This window comes from Trichechus manatus, unplaced genomic scaffold (assembly GCF_000243295.1).
Source record: "Trichechus manatus latirostris isolate Lorelei unplaced genomic scaffold, TriManLat1.0 scaffold00001, whole genome shotgun sequence".
Lineage (NCBI taxonomy): Eukaryota > Metazoa > Chordata > Mammalia > Sirenia > Trichechidae > Trichechus > Trichechus manatus.
Window position 1 is genome coordinate 35,732,270 of NW_004443937.1, and position 23,379 is coordinate 35,755,648.

At 37.6% G+C, this 23,379-nt stretch overlaps 1 protein-coding gene across 5 annotated transcripts in view; it reads right to left on the reverse strand.

Moving 5' to 3' along the window:
• The window catches only part of LOC101359150 (protein TASOR), a 92,172-nt gene that overhangs the window by 53,726 nt on the left and 15,067 nt on the right, over window positions 1-23,379 (reverse strand). For 4 of the 5 annotated variants that reach the window (XM_004368629.3, XM_023727408.1, XM_023727403.1 and 1 more), the window contains exons 5-9: window positions 22,311-22,402; window positions 21,521-21,682; window positions 19,455-19,576; window positions 17,846-17,877; window positions 17,010-17,115 (exon numbers count right to left, since the gene is read on the reverse strand). In XM_004368629.3, coding sequence (XP_004368686.1) covers window positions 17,010-17,115; window positions 17,846-17,877; window positions 19,455-19,576; window positions 21,521-21,682; window positions 22,311-22,402 — 514 coding nt within the window. Of the gene's footprint in view, window positions 1-17,009; window positions 17,116-17,845; window positions 17,878-19,454; window positions 19,577-21,520; window positions 21,683-21,868; window positions 21,923-22,310; window positions 22,403-23,379 lie in introns of those variants that run through there. The other variant, XM_023727413.1, reaches the window with a different exon arrangement.

Sequence of the window (23,379 nt, forward strand, 5' to 3'; positions counted from 1 at the left end):
ATAGGATAAACTACAAAAAGAAAATCACCAAGACATATCATAATCAAACTTTCCAAAACCAAAGACAAAGAATCCTGAAAGCAGGTCGGGAAAAATGAAACGTTACCTACAAAGGGAAACCAATAAGACTAAACTATGACTTCTTGGGAGAAACCATGCAGGCAAGAAGGTAATGGGATGATGTATATACAACCCTGAAAGAAAAAACTACCAATGAATAATTATATATCCAGTAAAACTATCCCACAAATATGATGGTGAAATTAGGACATTTCCACATAAACAGAAATCAAGGCAATATGTAAAAACCAGACGAAAGGAAGTCCTTTGGACAGAGAACCAACATCAGACAACTTTAGATTAAAGACACATGACAACATCACCTGAAAACCAACCCAAATAAGTATCAAAAATAAAATAAAGCTACAAGACTGAAAACAGGACACTAGAGACGTCAATCTGCAAACAACAACTTAGAAACTAAAAGAGGGAACAGTGTAGTTATAAAACGTCCACACGGAGAGGAAGTCAAGGTGACATCAAGACAGAACAGACTGTTTAAAACCTAGGAAAACAAAAGTAATTTCAGGGTAACCACAAAGAAAACTAACAAATCTTCCAATCAAAATAAAAAAATTAAAAAAAAAAAGTAAAAGACGTATACAAAAAAAACTACAAAACACTATGCAGGAAACCAAAAGAGACTACATAAATGGAAAAATATAACATGCTCAAGGATAAAGACAACATTATGAAAATGTCAATTCTACCCAAAGCCATCTAGAGGTATGATGCAATCCTGATCCAAATACCAACAGCATTCTTGAAGGAGATGGAAAAACTAATCACCAACTTTACAAGAAAAGAAGAGAGGCCCCGGGTAGACAAAGCTGTTACTGAAGAAAAAGAACAAAGTAGGAGGCCTCACACTACCTGATCTCAGAACCTACTCTACAATCATGGTAGTCAAAACAGCCTGGTACTGGTACAACGACAGACACATAGACCCATGGAACAGAATCAAGAACCCAGAAGTAAATCCATTCACCTATTGTCAGCTGATCTTCAACAAAAGCCCAAAATCCATCAAATGGGGAAAAGACAGTCTTTTTAAGAAACAGCGCTAGCAAAACTGGATGTCCAGCTATAAAAAAATGAAACAGGACCCATACCTCACACCATACACAAAAACTAACTTAAAATGGATAAAGACCTAAACATAAAACCTAAAATGGCAAAGATTATGGACGAAGAAATAGGGTCCATGCTAGGGGCCCTAATACATGGCATAAATAGAATACATACCATAAGTAATAGTACACAAATACCAGAAGCTAAACTAGATAACTCGGATCTACTAAAGATTAAACACTTATGGCTCATCAAAAGACTTCAGCAAAAGAGTAAAAAGAGAACTTACAGACTGGGAAAAAAACTTTGACTATGACATATCTGACAAGGGACTAATCGCTATAATCTACAGTATACTTTAACACCTCAACAAATGAAAAATAATGCAATTAAAAAATGGGCAAAGGATATTAACAGACACTTCACAAAAGAAGATACTCTGGAGGCTAACAGACAAATGAGGAAATGCTCTCAATCATTAGCCATTAGAGAAACACAAATTGAAACTATAGTGAGATACCGTCTCACCTCGACATTACTGGGACTAAATCAAAAAACAGAAGATAACAAATGTCAGAGCAGTTGCGAGGCGACTGGAACTCTTACGCATTCCTGGTGGGAATGTGAAATGGTACAACCACTATGGAAAACGTTATGGTGCCTCCATAAAAAGCTAGAAATAGGAACACCACATAATCCAGCAATCTCACATCTAGGAATATATACTAGAGAAATAGGAGCCATCACACGAATAGATACATGCACACCTATGTTCACTGCAGCATTATTCACAACAGCAAAAGGATGGAAACAACCTATATGCCCATCAACAGATGAATGGATAAACAAATTATGGTATATACACACAATGCAATCCTACACAAAGATAAAGAACAATGATGAATCTGTGAAAAATACCACAACACGGATGACGCTGCAGTCCATCACAAAAGCATAAATACTGTACGAGACCACTATTATAAAAAAAAAGGTTTAGACACAGAAGAAAATAATCTTTGATGGTTACAAGGGATGGGAGGGGTTGGAAGGGGAATCACTAACTAGATGGTACACAAGTGTTAACTTTGGTGAAGGGAAAGACAACACACAATATAGGGGAAGTCGTCACAGCTTGACCAAGGCGAAGCCACAGAAGCATCCTAGATACATCCAAACAGCTTGAAGGATCAAGTTACTGGGACTGAGGACCACGTTCTAGGTCAACTGACATAACACAGCTCATAAAGAAAATGTTCTATATCTTACTTTGGTGAACAACATCTGGGGTCTTAAAAGTCTGTGAACAACCATCTAAGATACATCTATTGGTCCCATCCCATACGGAGCAAAGGAGAATGAGGAAAACCAAAGATACAAGGAAAATATTAGTCCAAAAGACTAACGGACCACACGAACCACAGCCTCCACCAACCTGAGCCCAGAAGAACTAGATGGTGCCTAGCTATTACCACTGACTGTTCTGACAGGGAACATAATAGAGGTTCCTGGAGACAGTGGGAGAAAAATGTAGAACGAAATTCAAATTCACAAAAAAGACCAAACTGACTGGTCTGACAGAGACTGGAAGAATCCCAAGACTATGGCCCCAGACATCCCTGCTAACTCAGAACTGAAGCCACTCCCGAAGTCCACCTTTCAGCCAAAGATTAGACAGACCTATAAAATAAACAAAAATACACATGAGGAACGTGCTTCTTAGTTCAGTCAAGTATACAAGACCAAATGGGCAACACCTGCCCAAAAGCAAAGATGAGAAGGCAGGAAGGGACAAGAAAACTGGATGAACGGACACAGGGAACCAGGAGTGGAAAGGAGGAGAGTGCTAACACATTGCAGGGATTGCAACCAATGTCACAAACCAATTTGCATATAAATTTTTGAATCAGAAATTAAATTGCAATGTAAACTTTCACCTAAACCATAATAATATGCAAAATAAATAAATAATAAAAAAAGAAGAAAACCATAAAGACTCAGTAAACACAAAACCAACAATGAAGGAAACAAAAATAAAGTTCATAAAAAAAAAAAACTCACCACAGAAAAGTGTACGGAACAAAGAATCATCAGCATCACAAAAAAAAAACAACCCCACAACAAAATAAAAGTAATGAATTTATGCCTATCAATAATTACACTGAATATAAATGGATTATATGAACCAGTGAAAAGACAATGGCAAAATGGGTAAGAAAATATGACCCATCAATATGCTGTCTACAAGTGACACACCTTAGAAATAGGATAAAAATAAACTAAAACGAAGAATGGAAAAAAATATACCAAGCAAGCGGCAACCAAAAAAGAGCAAGAGTGACAATATTAATGTCTAATAAAATAGATTTAAGGCAAAAACTACCATAAGAGATAAGGAAGGGCATTATATAATGATTAAAGTGTCAACTCCACGAGAGGATATACCCATAATAAATACTTACACACTCAATGAAAGACTTTGAGAATACATAAAGCAAAATTTAACAGAATTGAAAAGAGAAATAGACAACTCCACGATAACAGTAGAAGACTTCAACATATCAATTTTGACGAACGATGGAACAATTAGAAGAAACTCAACAAAGACACAGGAGATCTCAACAACACCATCAACCGACTTGATCTCATAGACACACACAGAACACTCCACGCAACAACAGCACAGTACACATTTTTTCCAGTGCACATGGATCATTCTCCAGAATAGACCATGTTAGTCTACAAAGCAAGCTTCAATGAATTCAAAAACATCGAAATAATACAAAGCATCTTCCAGATCACAATGCCATAAAATTAGAAATCAGTAACAAGAATAACAAGGAAAAAAAATCTAATACATGGAAACTGAATAATACCTTGCTTAAAAACCACTGGATAACAGAAGAAATAAAAAAAAAAAAGAAACAAGAATGAAAACACAACATACCAAACCTCTGGGACACAGCAAAAGCAGTGCTCAGTCAATTTATAGCAAAGAATGCACACATCGAAAAAGAAGAGCCAATAGCAACACCTTAACCCAACAACTCCAATAAACAGAAAAAGAGCAGCAAAAAAGCCCCATAGTCACCAAAAGAAATGAATAATAAAGATTAGAGCAGACCAAAAAAAAAAAAAAAAAAAAGACAAAACAGAAAAACAACAGAAGGAATCAACAAGACTACAAAAGTTGGTTCTTTGAAAGGATTAATACAATTGACAAACCACTGGCAGAACTGACAGAACATGGAGAAGAGGCAAGTAACACAAATACAAAATAAGATGGGTGACATTACAACAGAACCAACTGAAATAAAAAGGATCATAATAGAATACTATGAAGAACTGTACTCCAACAAATTTGAAAACCTAGAAAAAATGGACAAATTTCTAGAAACACTACTGACTGAAACTAACACAAACTGAGGTAGAAAATCTGAAGAGACTCATAACAAAAGAATAAAATTGAAGAGGTCATAAACCACCCTCCCACCACACACACGAGAAAGCAAAAATATCCTGGCCCAGCTTCAATGGAGAATTCTACCAAACATTCAGAGAAGACCTGACACTAATTCTACTCAAACTATTCCAGAACATAGAAAAGGATGGAATACTCCTGAATTCATTCTATGAAGCAAGCATAACCTTCAAACCAAAGCCAGGCAAAGACACCACTAAAGAAAATTATAAACCAATACCCTTCATGAATATAGACATGAAAATCTCAATAAAATCCTAGCCAAAAGAATCCAAGACCATATCAAAACAACATATATATCATGACCAAAAAGGATTCATACCAGGTATGCAAGGATGGTTCAACATCAGAAAATCAATCAATGTAACTCATCACACAAATAAAACAAAGAACCAGAATCACATGACCATCTCAATCGATGCAGAAAAGCCATTTGATAAAATCCAACACCCATTACTGATAAAAACTCTAAGCAAAAAAGGAACAGACGTGAAATTCCTCAACATAATTAAAGGGCATATATACAAAAACCAACAGCCAACATTATTCTCAACAGACAGAGACTGAAAGCATTCTCCTTGAATGGGAAAGCATCCTTCTTGATAAAGGGATGCCCTTTATCACCACTCTTATTCAATATTGTACTGAAAGTCCTATCCAGAGCAATAAGGCAAGAAAAATAAAAGGCATTCAAATTGGTGAGGAAGAAATAAAATGATCTCTATTTGCAGATGATATGATCATATACATAGAAAATCCTAGAAATTCTACAAGAAAGCTACTAGAACTAATAGACGGATTCAGAAAAGTGGCAGGTACAAGACCAAAATATGAAAGAAGTTGGATTCCCCCACTCCTAGGAATATATCCTAGAGAAATAAGAGCCGTCACATGAATGGACATATGCACACCCATATTGATTGCAGCACTGTTCACAATAGCAAAACGATGGAAAACACCTAAACACCCATCAACAGATGAATGGATAAACAAACTATGGTACATACACACAATGGAGTATTATGCAAAGATAAAGAACAACAATGAATCTGTGAAGCATCTCGTAACACGGATGAAACTGGGGGACATGATGCTGACTGAAATAAGTCAATCACAGAAGGACAAATATTGTATGAGACCTCTACTGCAAAAACTCATGTAAAAGTTTATACACAAAAAGAAACAATGGGAGGGGTGGGGGGAACTAAATAGACAAGTGGTAACTTTGGTGAAGGGTAAGAGTACACAATACTGGGGAAACCAGCACAACTTGTACAAGAAAAGGTCATGGAAGCTCCACAGACACTTCCAAACTCCCTGAGGGACTCAACTGCTGGGCGGAGGGCTGTGGGGACCATGGTCTCGGGGAACATCTAGCTCAATTGGCATAACACAGTTTATAAAGACAACATTCCACGTTCTACCTTGGTGAGTAGCGTCCGGGGTCTTAAAAGCCTATAAGCAGCCATCTAAGATACTCCACTGGTCTCATCCCTTCGGGAGCAAGGGAGAATGAAGAGAACAGTATTCAAGGAAAAGATTAGTTCAAAGGACTAATGGACCACAGCTACCAAGGCCTCCACCAGACTGAGTCCAGTAGAGCTAGATGGTGCCCGGCTACCACCACTGACTACTCTGACTGGGATCACAATAGAGGGTCCTGGTCAGAGATGGCAAAGGATGTAGAACAAAATTCTGATTCACAAAAAAAAGGACCAGATTTACTGGCCTGACAGACTGGAGAAACCCTGAGGGTATGGCCCCCAGACATCCTTTTAGCTTAGTGGTGAAGTCACTCCCGAAGTTCACTGTTCAGCCAGGGATTGGGCAGCTTCATAAAACAAAATGGGACTAATGAGGCACAGCAGTCCAGAGACAAGGATTAGAAGGCAAGAGGGGACAGAAAAGTTAGTGACAGGGAACCCAAGGTTGAGAGGGGACAGTGGTGACATGTCATGGGGTTGTTAACCATCGTCATAGGGCAATACGTGTACTAACTGTTTAATGAGAAACTATCTGTTCTTCAAACCTTCATCTGAGGCACAAAAAAAAAAAGAGAATTATCTATGTAAGATCAAACTGACAACGGCAACTCAAAAGGTTTGGTGGGAAGCCTAGGGGGCAGTGAGTTGAAGATAATGGTGACAGAACAATTTGGAAAAGGATAGTGAGAATAGCAGCACAACTGGAAGAATGTAATTGATGTCACTGAATTGTACACATGCAAACTTTTGAAATGGTGTAACTTTGGCTATGTATATTTTCACCAAAAAAAAAAAAAAGGTCCTCCAAGGTCAAGAACGGAGAGTGTTGACATGTCATGGGGCTGTTAACCAATGTCATAAAACAATATGTGTACTGACGGTTTACTGAGAAACTATTTGCTCTGTAAACCTTCATCTAAAGTACAATAAAAATAATTAAAAAATAAATAAATAAATAACAGTAAGTTGGATTCCTCTACACCAACAAAGAGAACTCCAAAAAAGAAATCAGGAAAACAATACCACTTACATTGTTGTTGTTGTTGTTAGGTGCCGTTGAGTTGGTTCCAACTCACAGCGACTCTATATAGGACAGAATGAAACACTGCCCGGTCCTGTGCCATCCTCACAGTCACTGTTATTCTTCAGCCCACTGCTGTAGCCACTGTGTCCATACATGTCACCGAGGGTCTTCCTCTTTTTCACTGACCTTCTACTTTACCAAGCACAATGTCCTTCCCCAGGGAATAGTCCCCCAAAAGATAAAATACTTACAAATAAATCTAACCAGGAATGTAAAAGACTTATACAAAGAAAACTAGAAAACACTACTGCAAGAAATCAAAAGAGACCTACATGAACATAAGAACATACCATGCTCACTTACAGGAAGACTTAACATTGTGAAAATGTCAATACTAACCAAAGCAATCTACAGATACAACTGCACTCTTGATCCAGATTCCATCGACATTTTTTAAAAAGAAGAAAAGAACTGATCAACAGCTTTATATGGAAAGGAAAGAGACCCTGGATAAGCAAAACACAACTGAAGAAGAACAACAAAGTAGGAGGCCTCAAACTTTCTGATCTCAGAACTTACTATACGGCCACAGTAGTTAAAACAGCCAGGTACTGGTACAACAACAGACACTTAGATCAATGGAAAAGAATTGACAACCCAGACCTAAGTGCATGCACCTATGGACAGCTGATCTTCGACAATCAAAATCCATTGAAAGGGGGAGGAGATAGTCTCTTTAACAAATGGTGCTGGCAAAACTGGGTATCTCTTTGCAGGAAAATGAAATAGGATCCATACCTCACACCATATACCAAAACTACCTCAAGACAGATCAAAGACCTAAATATAAAACCTAAAACCATAAAGATCATGGAAGCAAAAATAGGGGCAAACCTAGGTACCCTAATTTATGGCATAAATAGACTATCAAATATAACTAAAAATGCACAAACACAGAAGATTAACTAGATGACTGAGAGTTCCTAAGAATTAAACACTTAAGCACATCAAAAGACTTCTCCAAAAGAGTATAAAAAGAGAACCTACAAATTGGGAAAAACTTTTGGCAACAACATATCTGACAAGAAACTAATCTCTAAAATTTATAGAAAACTTCAACACCTCAACAACAACAAGACAAACAATCCAATTTAAAAATGGGCAAAGGACATGAACTGACACTTCACCAAAGAAGACATTCAGGTGGCCAACAAATAATGAACATACGCTTGTGACTATTAGCCATCAGACGGATGTAAACCAAAACAATAACATAATCTCATCCTGGTAATAATGACAATGATCAAAAAAAAACAGAAAATAACAAATGCTGAGGTGAGGCCAAAATGTCGGAGTAGTCAGGTGCTTCCTGTGGTACCTCTTACAACAAAGACCCAAAAAAACAAGTGAATCGATTATATATGACAATCTAGGAGCCATGAACATCAAAGGCAAAGTTGAGGAATCAGACTGAGTGGCAGGGGGAGGGAGAGACGGTGCAGAAGCAGTGAGGAGTTGCCAGAACTGACCTGGCAGGAGCCAGCACCCTTCAGGTCAGATTAGCTCGTGTGAGCGGTGAGGCAAGCAGTGGCGCTCGGGAGGTGTTTTCCACATCAGGAGAGGCCCAGCAGCAGAGAGTCTACCCAGGCATCCAGAACCAGAGAAAAGGAGCACTCAATTGGCAAAAGATAAGTACTTGCATCTGGCCTATTGTGCAGATCAAATAATGTCCCTTTTGGGAAAATCCTCTCTCCCACTGACCTCCCCCTCCCCGCTCTGCACCGGGTCCCAGGCCGGCTTCAGCGACTGCTGCAACCCCTGGTCTGGAATCACAACCCGTCCACGCCCTGGACCATTCTCCAGGCCTTGGAGAGGGAACAAACTAACAAACAGAGGAAAAAATAATCTGCCAACACGCCTAAGCCAGGAAATCAGGTTAGGAAAAGGCATAAGGTAAGGGGTCCAAGGACTTTGAATGCCTTTCACCCCTGCATAGACTTGTGTGGGCCCATTTCAACAGCGTAGGTCCTCATTACCACAGTACAACAGGGCATATACCTGAAGTCTAACTTCAACTGTTTCAGCTGTGGTGTGGCAGATTCATGACATTTGACACTGCTCTGCCCATTAGGCAGGGACCTCGCCTGTACACATCGGGGGCCTGAGGACTGGTAGATCCACCCATGCCACCTATCCACCCGCAACAGCGGTCCAAGAATAAGTGGTGAACCTTAGTCCTTACAGCCAACAGCACTGGGTGCTCATAGTTCAGCTGCAAAATCCACCCACCTATGTGCTCTAGGGAACAGAGACATGCTTCCCTCCTGGACACTCAGGGGCAGCCACTGGCACCCTGCCTTGCTCAGTGTGTGATCCCCTGCTGCAGCCGGGTGCCTGTGCCTCCATGAATCACCCATGCCTATCTAGGACTGTAGCTGAGAGCCCACACCACACACTTGGTGGCCAACTAACTAAACACCTGAGCTGAATCCATACAGGAGGAGTGGGTGGACTCCTGGGCTCACACAGTGGTAGGTCTGGCCACCTGGTCGCAGGACACTGGAGCTTCAGGAACGTCGGTGATCGGACTAGCTCCCATGAGCAGCCTATTTGGGCATATCAAAACAAAACAAGACGCTAGGACACGGTAAGCAAACATAAAATAAATAAACATAATAACTTATTCACAGGTCAGAGACAATAGTCAATATCAAACCACATAAAGAGGCAGACCAGTATGGCTTCAGCAAGCTCTCAAAATAAAGAATCAAGCAATTTTCCGGAAGAAGAGAATTTCTTGGAATTAACTGGAGGCAGAATACAAAACACTAATATATAGTGATCAGAGATCAGAAAGATGATCAGACAAAATGCAGACCAAGCCAGGGAATGCATATACAAAGCAATAGAGGAGCTTAGGAAGCCTAGAGAAGAACAAAATGACAAATTTAATAGGCTGCAAGAATCCATAGAGAGACAGAAATCAGAAATCTGTAAGATTAACAATAAAATTTCAGAATTAAACAACACAACAGAAAGTCACAGGAGCAGAATTGAGGCAAAAGAAGTCAGAATTAGTGAGAGTGAAGAAAAAGCACTTGACACCAACTTATTTGAGGAAAAATCAGATAAAGGTATTTAAAAAAATGAAGCAACTCTAAGAATTATGTGGGACTCTATCAAGAGGAATAACCTACGAGTGATTGGAGTAACAGAACACGGAGGGGATAACAGAAAATACAGAGAGAATTGCTGAAGATTTGTTGGCAGAAAACTTCCCTGATATCGTGGAAGATGACAAGATATCTATCCAAGAGGCTCATCGAACCCCACATAAGGTAGATCCCAAAAGAAAAGTCACCAAGACATATTACAATCAAACTTGCCAAAACCCAAGATAAAGAGAGAATTTTAAGAGCGGCTAGGAATAAACGAAAAGTCATCTACAAAGGAAAGTCAGTAAGAATAAGCTCACGCTACTCAGCAGAAACCATGGAGGCAAAGAAGGCAATGGGATGACATACATGAAGCCTTGAAAGAAAACAAATGCCAGCCAAGAATTATATACCCAGCAAAACTGTCTCTCAAATATGTTGGTGAAATTAGGGCATTTCCAGATAAACAGAAATTAAGGGACTATGTGAAAACCAAGCCAAACTTACAAGAATTATTAAAGGGAGTCCTTCGATCTGAGAACAAACAACTTCAGCTCACAGGCTGAATCTAGGATGCAGGATCATACCAGCCAGATACCAATCTAGGAAATGAACTCTCAAGGACTATCCATAACCAAAAGAAATACAACAGGGAATCAGAGCAGTTCATCTGTAAATGACAACAACATCAGAACAATAAAAGAGGGAATAAATGGTGTAGGTACAGAACCTTCTAATGAAGAAGAAGGCAAGGTGATACCAAGTAATAACAGACTGCTTCGGACTTAGAAAGATAAGGGTAAATTTCACAGTAACCACAAAGAAAGTTAACAAACCTACTCATCAAAATAAAGAAGAAAAACAGAAAGTCTCAGTAAAAACAAAACCTACAAAAACAAAAGAAATGAAAAAAAATCCATAAACAAAAGGAATTCAGCAAAGGAGAGTAACAAGAACAAAGAAAATGTTGGCACCACAAAGACAAGCACTACAAAATGACAGCAATAAACTCACACCTGAATCAATAATTACACTGAATGTAAATGGCCTAAATGCACCTGTAAAGAGACAGAGAGTGACAGAATCGATAGAAAAACAGGATCCGTCAATATGCTGTCTACAAGAGACACACCTTAGAAACAAAGACGTAAATTTATTAAAAACCAAAGGTTGGAAAAAAACGTATCAAGCAAACAACTACCAAAAAAGACCAGGTGTAGCAATACTAATTTCAGATAAAACAGACTTTAAAACAAAATCTACCATAAAAGACAAAGGGCACTATATAATGATTAAGTGGATGATCCATCATGAAGAAATAACCATAATAAACATCTAAGCATTCAATGACAGGGCTCCAAAATACATAAAACAAACTCTAACAGCACTGAAAAGAGAAACTGACAGTTCCACAATAATAGTAGCAGACTTCAACACACCACTCTCGGTAAAGGACAGAACATCTAAAAAGAAACTCAGCAAAGATACAAAAGACCTAAAGGGCACAATCAGCCAACCTGACCTCACAGACATATAGAGAACATTCCACCCTACAGCTGCAAAGTACACATTCTTTTCCAATGTACATGGAGCGTTCTCCAGAACAGACCACATCTTAGGCCACAGAGCAATCCTCAACAAGATCCAAAACGTTGAGATAATACAAAATATCTTCTCTGATCACAATGCCATCAAGGTAGAAACTAACAACAGAAAGAGCAAGGAAAAATATCAATTACATGGAAAAACTGAATAACACCCTGCTTACAAACCACTGGGTAATAGAAGAAATCAGAGATGGAATCAAAAAATTCCTAGAATCAAACGAGAATGAAAACACATCATATCAAAACCTTTGGGACACAGCAAAGGCAGTCCTCAGAGAACAATTTATAGCAACAGATGCACACATCAAAAAAGAAGGGACAAAATCAAAACATTAACTATACAACTCAAACAAACAGAAAAAGAACAGCAAAAAAAGCCCACAACCACCAGAAGAAAGGAAATGATAAAGATAAAGAACAGAACAAAAATAAATGAAACAGAGAATGCAAAAACAAAAGAAAGACTCAACAAAACCAAAAGTTGGTTCTTTGAACAAATCAACAAAATCGATAAACCACTGGCCAGACTGACAAAAACAGGACAGGATGCAAATAACCCAAATAAGAAATGAAATGGGTGACATTACAACAGACCCAACTGAAATAAAAAGGATCATAACACAGTATTATGAAAAACTATACGCCAACAAATTTGAAAACCTAGACGAAATGGATAAATTTCTAGAAACACACTACCTACCCAAACTATCACAAAGTGATGTTCAAAATCTTAACAGACCCATAACAAGAAAAGAGACTGAAAAAGTAATAAGAAAAAAAAAAAATACCAACAAAAAAAAGCCCTGGCCCAGGTGGCTTCACTGGAGAATTCTACAAAACATTCAGAAAAGAACTTGTACTAGTACTACTCAAACTATTTCAGAATACAGAAAAGGAAGCGATACTTCCAAATTCATTCTATGAAGCCAGCACAACCCAGATACCAAAACTGGGCAGAGATGCCACAAAGAAAGAAAAATACAGACCAGTATCTCTCATGAATATAGATGCAAAAATTCTAGCCAATAGAATTCAGCATCGTATCAAAAAAATAATACACCACAACCAAGTAGGATTCATACCAGGTATGCAAGGATGGTTCAACATCAGAAAATCAATCAATGTAATCCACCAGCAAAGAAAAGAATCACATGATCATCTCAACTGATGAAGAAAAGGCATTAGACAAAGTCCAACACCCATTCCTGATAAAAACTCTCATTTTAAAATAAGTATAGAAAGAAAATTTCTCAACATAATAAAGAGCAACTATGCAAAACCAACGGCCAACATCATTTTTAATGGAGAGAGGCTGAAAACATTCCCCCTGAAAACAGGAACAAGACAAGGATGCCCTTTATCACCACTCCTATTTAACATTGTGCTGGAAGTTCTAGCTAGAGTAATAAGGCAAGAAAAAGAAATAAAGCGCATCCAAATCGGTAATGAAGTTAAAGTGTCCCTGTTTGCGGATGATATGATACTATACATAGAAAACCCTAAAGACTCCACGAGAAATCTACTGGAACTAATAGAAAGATTCAGCAGAGTAGCAGGATACAAGATAAACATACAAAAATCAGTTGGATTCCTATACACCAATAAAGAGAACGATGAAAAGGAAATCAGGAAAACAATACCATTTATAATAGCCCCTAAAAAAAAATGAAATACTTAGGAATAAATCTAACCAGGGATGTAAAAGACCTATACAAAGAAAACTACAAAACACTACTGCAAGAAACCCAAAGGGATCTACGTAAATGGAAAAAAAATCCCACTCATGGATAGGTAGACTCAACATCGTGAAAATGACAATTCTACCCAAAGCAATTTACGAATACAATGCAATCCCGATCCAAATACCAACAAGATTCTTTAAAGAGATGGAAAAACTATTCATTAACTTTATATGGAAAGGGAAGAAGCTCCAAATAAGTAAAGCACTACTGAAGAAGAAGAATAAAGTAGGAGGACTCACACTACCTGCCCTCAGAACCTACTATCCAGCTACGGTAGTCAAAACAGCCTGGTACTGGTACGACGACAGAGACATTGACCAACGGAACAGAATGGAGAACCCGGCTATAAATCCATCCACCTACAGTAACCTGATCCAAAGTCTATCAAATGGGGAAAAGACAGTCTTTTTAACAAATGGTGCTGGCAAAACTAGATGTCCACCTGCAAAAAAATGAAACAGGACTCATACCTGACGCCATATAGAAAAACTAATTCAAAATGGATCAAAGACCTAAATACAAAGACAAAAACTATAAAGTTCATAGAAGAAAAAATAGGATCAACGCTAGAGGCCCTAATAAACGGCACTAACAAGATACAAACCATAACCAACAACACACAAACTCCAGAAGATAAGCTAGATAACTGCGATCTTCTAAAAATTAAACACTTATGCTCATCAAAAGACTTCACCAAAAGAGTGAAAAGAGAACCTATAGACTGGGAAAAAAAATTTTGGCTATTACAAATCTAAACTTAATGGTTTGATTGAGACTGGAGGGACCTTAGAAGACATGGCCCCCAGACCGAGGCCAACTCTTCAGACAGACTGGACTACAGGACATAAAATGATACTCGTGAAGAGTGTGCTTCTTAGCTCAAGTAGATACGTGAGACTAAATGGGCAGGTCCTGTTGAGAGGCAAGATGAGAAGGCAGAGAGGGTCAGGAGCTGGTTGAATGGACATGGGAAATCTGGGGTAGAAAGCAGGAGTGTGTTATCAAAGTATAGGGAGAGCAACAAGGGTCACATAACAATGTATGTACAAATTTTTGTATGAGAGACTAACTTGAATTGTAAACTTTCACTTAAAACAACAATTAAAAAAAACAAACGCTGATGAGGGCATGGGGAGATAGGAGCTCTCATACACTGCTTGTGGGATTATAAAATGATACAACTACTATGTCAAACAGTACAGTGCTTCCTTAAAAAGTTAGAAATAGAGATACCATATGATCCAGTAATCCAACTACTAGGTGTATATCCTAGAGAAATAACAGCTGTCACATGAATAGACAAATGCACACCCATGTTCATCACATTATTCATAATAGCAAAAAGATGGAAACAACCTAAGTGCCCAACAACATATGAAATGAGAAACAAATTTTTGTTACATACATACAATGGAATACTATGCAACAATAAAGAATAATGATAAATCCGCAAAACATCTCACAACGTGGATGAACCTGGAGGACATTATGCTTAGTGAAGTTAAGTCAATCACAAAAGGGAAAATATTGTATGAGACTAGTATTATAAAAAGTCAGGAAAAGGTTTACATGAAAGAAATGTTCTTTGATGGTTTAACAGGGATGGGAGGGGGAGAGAGGGAAAATGTCTAACTAGATAGTAAACAAACAAAAAAAAAACCAAAGTCGTTGCTGTCGGTTCGACTCCGATTCATGGCAACCCTATACATAGCACACACATATTAACTTGGGTAAAGGGGAAGGCAGTGCACAATAAGGGGGATGTCAGTACAACATGACCAAGACAAAGGAAGACACTGGGTGGTACACAAGAGTAAAAAGCAACAACAGTAAACACCATTACATACGCAATCCTGCAATAACAGCAATAACAAGCAATAACTTACAAGTGGATATAAAGGTAGATGTGTAAGCTAAACAGGTATGGGATGGCATATGGAAGTATACCCACAAACATCTAAAGGTTTGGCAGAGACTATTTCTACATATGTATTTGTATGTGCTGTGAGATATCCACATTTGTAGTGGAGCACACACAGGGCTAAGTTATGAAAACTCCTTAGCTATCACCAAATACCTTGAGGGACTGAGTCGCTGGGCTTGAGGGCTTAGGACTGTAGTCTCGAGGGACATCTAGGTCAATCAGCATAACGGAGTTCATAAAGACAACTTTCTACATCCTACTTTGCTGAGTAGTGACTGGAGTCTTAAAAGTTTGCGAGTGACCATCTAAGATACAACTACTGATCTCTTCCCGTCCAGATCAAAGAAGGGTGAAGAAAATCAAACACTCCGGGAAATAATTAGTCCAAAGGACTAATGGATCACACAAACCACAGCCTCCACTAGCCTGAGACCGTAAGAATTAGACGGTGCCTGGCTACCACTACCAACTGCTCTGACCAGGATCACAATAAAAGGTCCTGGAAAGAGTGGGAGAAAAATGGAGAACAAAATTCAAATTGATAAAAAAAAGACCAGACTTACTGGCCTGATAAAGACTGGTGGAACCCCCGAGTCTATCACCCCTACACATCCCTCAAACCTGGAGCTGAACCCACTCCCAGAGATCACCTATCAGCCAAATAACAGACAAGCCTATGACATGAACAGTAACACCCGTGAGAAACGTGTTCCTCAGAACATTAATCATACAATACCAAAAGGGCGGCATCTGTCCAAAAACAAACTTCAGAAGGTAGGAAGGGGCAGGAAAGATGGGTGAATAGCAACGGGGAACCCAGGGAGGAAGTTGGTAGAATGCTATCACAGTGAGGGGATTGCAACTAAAGTCACGAAATAAAATGTGTATAAAATGTTGAATGGGAAATTAATTTACCTTGTAAACTTTCACCCAAACCACAATAAAATTGTTTTTTAAAAAATTATTTTAAAATTTAACATCACTAAGAAAAGTTTTTATACCATGAAAGTGTATGACTATTTATCCCAGCCCACAGAAAAATAAAGAGTACTGGTGGCACAGTGGTTAAAGTGCTTGGCTGCTAACTGAAAGGTCAACAGTTCGAACCCACCAGCTGCTCTGCAGAAGAAAGATGTGGTAGTCTGCTTCTGTAAAGATTTACAGCCTTGGAAACCCTATGGGGCAGTTGTACTCTTTTCTACAGGGTCACTATGAGTCGAAATCGACTAGACGACAATGGGTTTGGTCTTTCGTTGTTGTTAGAGAAATAGAGAACTCATTTTGCCAATAAAGTTTCTAAAGTTATCAAATCAATGTTTTTCTAAAACAAACCAACATTTAAGTTCTTATGTTGTAGACAAAATAAAATGTAAACGTAAGAAAGAAATCGGAAAAAAAGTAAAGAAGAAATTGATAAAATCAGCAACCACCGTTTGCTATCTTCTTATTACGTAATATACTCACAGCTTGATAGGCAAAAAAGCACGCGTGGCTGACCTCAGAGAAATATAACACAGAAGCTTTCCTTTATTTAAAAGCTGTCCTTTCCACAAGGTGTAGCTGAATTTATCTAAATAAAAAGATAATGACCCAATTCAGTCTCATGGCAACCCAGGGAAATAAACACAAGTTTACTAGAAGTAAGTGGAAAAACGTCAAGAAACAAAAGTAGAGAAAAACAGAAAACTTGACCTTTATATTTACAGAAGAGTTCAAATATTAAGATTTCTGTTATAGGTATTTTCTTCCCATATAAAATAATTCCAGCTGCAAAGAACAACAAATTCATTTGTCTAAATGTCTTCATATCAGAAAGCTGAGGAGCAAAGACAATATTATTACCGCCCTCTCATTTCCTTCAAAGACTATATTAAATCTGGCTAACTATATGCCCACAATGTCTTTTAACTTCTAACAGCTCTCTTTTCATTGTGGAGAAACTTGAAGGTAGTAAATGTCAATATTGCTCTTAATCTTCTCTAATTATCTCATTTAAATCCTAAACCTCTTTGATGAATTTTTAAAAGGCTGAACTGTGAAACCTGTTTTATTTTTTACCTGTTCAACTGAAGTGCTAAAACTCTAGTTCATTCACAGTAGCAGCAACCTCTCAAAGGAAATCTTAAGTTTGGACTACCAAATGATGCTACATCATAAATATGGCCTCAAGATCTTTTTCTGCAAATTCTCATCATTCATTAAGAAAATAAACAAAGCACTTAACTTACTGATGTTTTACTATATGTACTTATTCTTGCAATATGCAAAATTAAAAGAAAAAAATATAAAAAGAATCTTACCTGTGTTTCTATCTGCATTAAAGCTGTTTGATCTACAAATAAATTTTTAAAAAAGAAAAGCATTACAACATGAAAGTGAACATTGAAGACCTTGATTTAAGTGCTATTTTTAACACTGTGCAAATGTAAAGGTATTTTTTCCCAAAAATATCCATTAAAAAAGGAAAAAGTTCTTTAATAATGTCTCTGTCAATTACTTCATTTTGATGATAGCTTCAAAGAAACAGTCTTATTCATTCATTCAGTAAATATTTACTAAGCTCTTATTATTTACCAGGCACAGTTCTAGGTAACAAGATTACAGGGATGAACAGAACAAAGTTCCTGCCTTCATGGAGCTTATAATCTAATGTGGAAGACACAACAATCAAAAAGTAAATATATAGTTTATCCGATGATAACGGCTTTACGTGCTATGGAGAAAAATAAAGAGACACAGGATAGCGGGGTTTTAAAAAGAGATTAGGGAAGCTGTCATCGATAGGGTGAGCTTTAAGGAGAGCTTTGAAGGAAGTGTGGGAGTAAGCTATGCAGAAAATTGGGGAAGACGAGCGAACAGCAAATGCAGAAGCCCTGAGGCAGGAGCATTCTGGGCACATTCAAGGTACACCAAAGACATACAATCAAGGCTTGTTTTAAATGATATGGGAGTCAACAGATGAAATCAAAGAGGAGGCAAAGAAAATATATCCCCAAAGAAATTCCCGATTATAAATGCCAGATGTCGTTTAAAGATCACTTTCAAAAGGCACTGTACTAAATGTGCATATCATGGGACTCAAACAGTCATGAAAAAATGAAAAACACAACTGTCTTGATATTATGTGAATTGGTACTTGTAGCTGGGGATGGTTCCCATGCTATTCACTGACATGAAAAAAGTGCTGTATTTCAAATTTTAATGGAAGAGAAGATGATGTGATCTAGAAAACAGATACAGAGGTTGATCACAAAAAGTTTCATGAAACATGGATTTTTAAAACAGTAGCATTTCTAAATTAATAGATATCATATGTTACTTTAAATATGCATAGGTAACCAAATTAAACAATCATTTCACCTACATCTATCTCAATTTACATATCCAATTTGGTCAAACATTTTCTGGACTCACCAAATGGGGAAAAAGAAAGGGAACTGCTTTGTATTTGGTCACCTTGTATTTAGAGCTTATAAAAAATCTAACCATGGTACTCAACACTGACTGAAAACCAGAATCACCTGGAATGTTTTACAAACTACTACTGCCTAGGCTCCCCACTAAATATTTGATTTAACTGGTCTGAGGTGGAGCCTGGACATCTTTTATAGAAGCACCCCATTTTCAGCAAAGCTAATACACAAAATTTTACTTCTAAAAACTTTACTACATAAAACTTCAATACCAAGGAAAAGAGTTAACCAGAAAAGGTTTAAGTAAATTTTAGTTTGTAAAGTGTCTATCCTTCATGTTGACCTTTCAAAAGTCATTATGAATGCTCAAGTATCTAATTAATTAAGGAAAATTTTAAAAATGGGAAGAAAAAAAAGTGTTCCTCCTAACTCAGCAGAGCAAGATATACACCACAATACCATTCTGGATGATGTATAAAACTTACACAAGTCTTACCGTGATGAAGGAAACTTCAGAGTTTGTGTATCATCTTTGTAATTAAAAGACACAACTGCATATGGACACACGTGTCTTGGTCTTCGCCTTAACTCATCAAAGCCATACTCATAAAAATAATACTAAAAATAAGAAAATGTAAAATTAACTTCTTTAAGAAGGTAAAAAGTACAGAGTGGGAACCTTAAATTTACCTGCCTGATTTCTGAGAAATATGACACCATTTAAATGCCTGACAGAAATGTCTTTAAGTTACCACTTAACAATTTAACTAAAATAATTTGCAATGTATATTCATTTTGGAATGGAAAATATTCTGCTTCTACATATACATCAGATCCCAAGATACTACTACCCCATTGCCATCAAGTCGATTCTGACTCATAGTGAACATATAGGACAGAGTAGAACTGCCCCATAGAGTTTACAAAGCTGTAAACCTTGACGGTAGCCATCTGTCACATCTTTCTTTCACAGAGAGACTGATAGGTTTGAACTGCTGACCTTTCAGTTGAGAGCCGAGCACTTAATCACTGCACCACCAGGGCTCCTATAAGGTACTAATAGGCATTTCAGCAGTTTACTTTTGGGTTGGCCATACTGGCCAACAAATTTCCTCATAAAAATGTTACAAATGGAGCCTAAGTTCCAAGGTCAGTCCACAGGAGCCAACTCTTTATAAAACATTATCTGTCAAATAAAATACTAAAGACGCAATCTCAACCAAACAAAACTATCATTTAGTTAACTAACCCAACCATCATTCAGCTCATTATTTCAAAAGAAAAACATTCTGGGCTCGAATTGTAGACAAAGCAGCAAAGGGGAGGTAGAGACGAGAAACACAGGTGACAAAGGTTACCAGCTCTTTTCTCACTACTCATTTGCCTCTTCAATTTATTCATTCACCACATTCGTCAGGTTAGGCTTTTGTGACTTGCAGACTATGTGCAAGTGACCTGAGCTTGAGCTACAAAGGAACTAGTCATTTTCATTTAAATAGAGCACATGAGTCTATAAACAAAGCAGCACTGTCCTTCAAAGTCCATTCCCCTGGGAAACTACTGATTTCAATAATGTGTAGCTACTCTAAAAACACCTGGAAATTTTGGGGACACGAGAAACCAGTTTACAAGTCCTGCTACAAACACCAACAACTATTTTACAGTTAGACCTCGTATCTACGAATACTACTACTACCCAGAAGGTAATCAAACGAGTGAGTTCCAGATGAACTTGGTGAATATATAATTTTTGCTAAAAGTCTCCAACAACAGAACTTCCACCACTGAGACTGTTCAAAAAGAAAGGAGCAAGAGTAAATTTTATTTTTTGTAAATAAAATAAATATTAAAGAAAAGAAAAAGAACATTTCCAGGGAGGTTAGCATCTCTGGAGGACACAGCCCCCTACTTTTCACAAGCACTCCATTTGGATATACACATTTTTCATGTTTGTTAAAAAGAACAGCATTACCTTATAGTCAAACCTCATGTAAAAACTTAACGACTAAAACTCATAAAATGTTACATATGTGTAGATTTACTATACACCAATTACAACTGAATACAGTTTTAAACGTTAATTCTAAGCTAAGTTTATACCTAAGAAAAACATTAATAAAAACAGAAAATATCTATCAAATCAACAGCAAAAAAATAATAAGAATTAAGATATTCCACGGGACTTCAACTTTAACTTTAAGGATGAGTAGGACATTGGTATAGGCCAGGAGAAGCCAAAGCTTCAAATGAAATAAGGTGTGGTGAAGGCAGTGGTCAGACAAAAACCAGGCTGTAGCTCAGTCTACAGGCAGGGACAGCTAAGCTAAGGAGTCTGAATAACATTCTGCAGGCCTGAAAAGCTACTGTATGTTTCTTAGCTGTCCTGGGAACACTGAACAAACAGTGAGAGGCAATGGAGTCTAGAAGGCCCCTAGCAGTGATGTGTAGAAACCAGAGTCTAAGCTGCTGTGGTGGCAGAAGGAACAACAATGGGGGCATTTTGAAGAATTTGGTGACAAACAGACATGAGCTTATAGCATTAAAATGGATCCAGGCACCTACCTGAGTAAGCTCATAGGCCCTGTAAGCCAAAAGTGATGTAACCCTATTGGCATTCTTCGATACGTGACATTCATGCTTTGGTGTTGGGTCCAAAGCTCTTTTGTTTAATGTAGAGTCCAAATTTTTTACACCCATGGGGTCATATATACTCTTTATTTTACCCTAAAATAGAGAAAACCTGGTAAGTTTCCACCCAAACCTAATTACTGGCTTTATAACGTTAACATTATGGAATACTTCTTTGAATATAAACCATCTATACCAATAATTCTTACCCCCTAATACCTGGTAATAAAGCAAACCGAACACTTTTTACCAATATCAAAGCAATGAGAAGTTAACCCATACCAAACCAAACCCGTTGCCGTCAAGTCGATTCTGACTCATAGTGACCTTACAGGACAGAGTAGAACTGCCCCATAGAGTTTCCAAGGAGCAGCTGGTGGATTTGAACTGCCGACCTTTTGGTTAGCAACCGTGCTCTTAACCACTGTGCCACCAGGGTGCTAAGGAGAAGTTAAGCACTGAAAAAAAAAGTTGTTTGAATTTGTTCAGTAACAAGAAAATAAAAATTCTATTCACAACACTTTTCACTAAATTACACTATCAAACATACTGCCCTCTTTCCTTCATTCTTTTCTTTAATAAACCACTCTCAAAAGTATTTTTATACACCAAACACCAACAAGCATATATTTTTAATTTACTCAAACCTCTTAAAAACTCAGGGCCATCTAAAATCCAAATCAAATGTTGTCTTTGATATATGAAACATAAGAGTTGAAGTTACCTTCATTATTTTAAAAATAACAACATCACCCGTTGCCCCAGCTTCCAAAGGATTAGCTTGTAATAAATCAGCATACCTAGAAAGATAGATACCTAGTAAACAGAAAAAAAATTAATTTAATTTTGAGTAAGGACACGAATACAAAATAACCCAAATATTTAAGCTAATAATGAAAGAGATAAAAGGTATGACATCTTCATCCACCTATGAGCAGCTGGTATTTGACAAAGGCCCAAAGTCCATTAATTGGGGAAAAGACAGTCTCTTTAACAAATGGTGCTGGCATAAATGGATATCCACCTGCAAAAAACTGAAACAAGACCCATACCTCACACCATGCACAAAAACTAACTCAAAATGGACAAAAGACTTAAATATAAAATCAAAAACGATAAAGATCATGGAAGAAAAAATAAAGACAATGCTAGGAGCTCTAATACACGGCATAAACACAATACGAACTGTAAGTAACAATCCAGAAGCACCAGAAGAGAGACTAGATAAATGGGAGCTCCTAAAAATCAAACACTTATGTTCACCAAAAGACTTCACCAAAAGAGTCAAAAGACAACCTACAGACTGGGAAGAAAATTTTGGCTACAACAAATCTGATCAGTGTCTAATCTACAAGATACTACAAAACCTCAGCAACAAAAAGACAAATAACCCAATTAAAAAATGGGCAAATGATATGAACAGGCACTTCACCAAAGAAGATATTCACGTGGCTAACAGACACATGAAGAAATGCTCATGATCATTAGCCATCAGAGAAATGCAGATCAAAACTATCATGAGATATCACCTCACCCCAACAAGGCTAGCATTAATCCAAAAAACACAAAATAATAAATGCTGGAGTGGTTGTGGAGAGACTGGAACACTTATACACTGTTGGTGGGAATGTAAAATGGTAAAACCACTTTGGAAATCGATTTGGCACTTCCTTAAACAGCTAGAAATAGAAGTACCATATGATCCAGCTATCCCACTCCTTGGAATATATTCTAGAGAAATAAGAGCCGTCACACGAATAGATATATGCACACCCATGTTCACTGCAGCACTG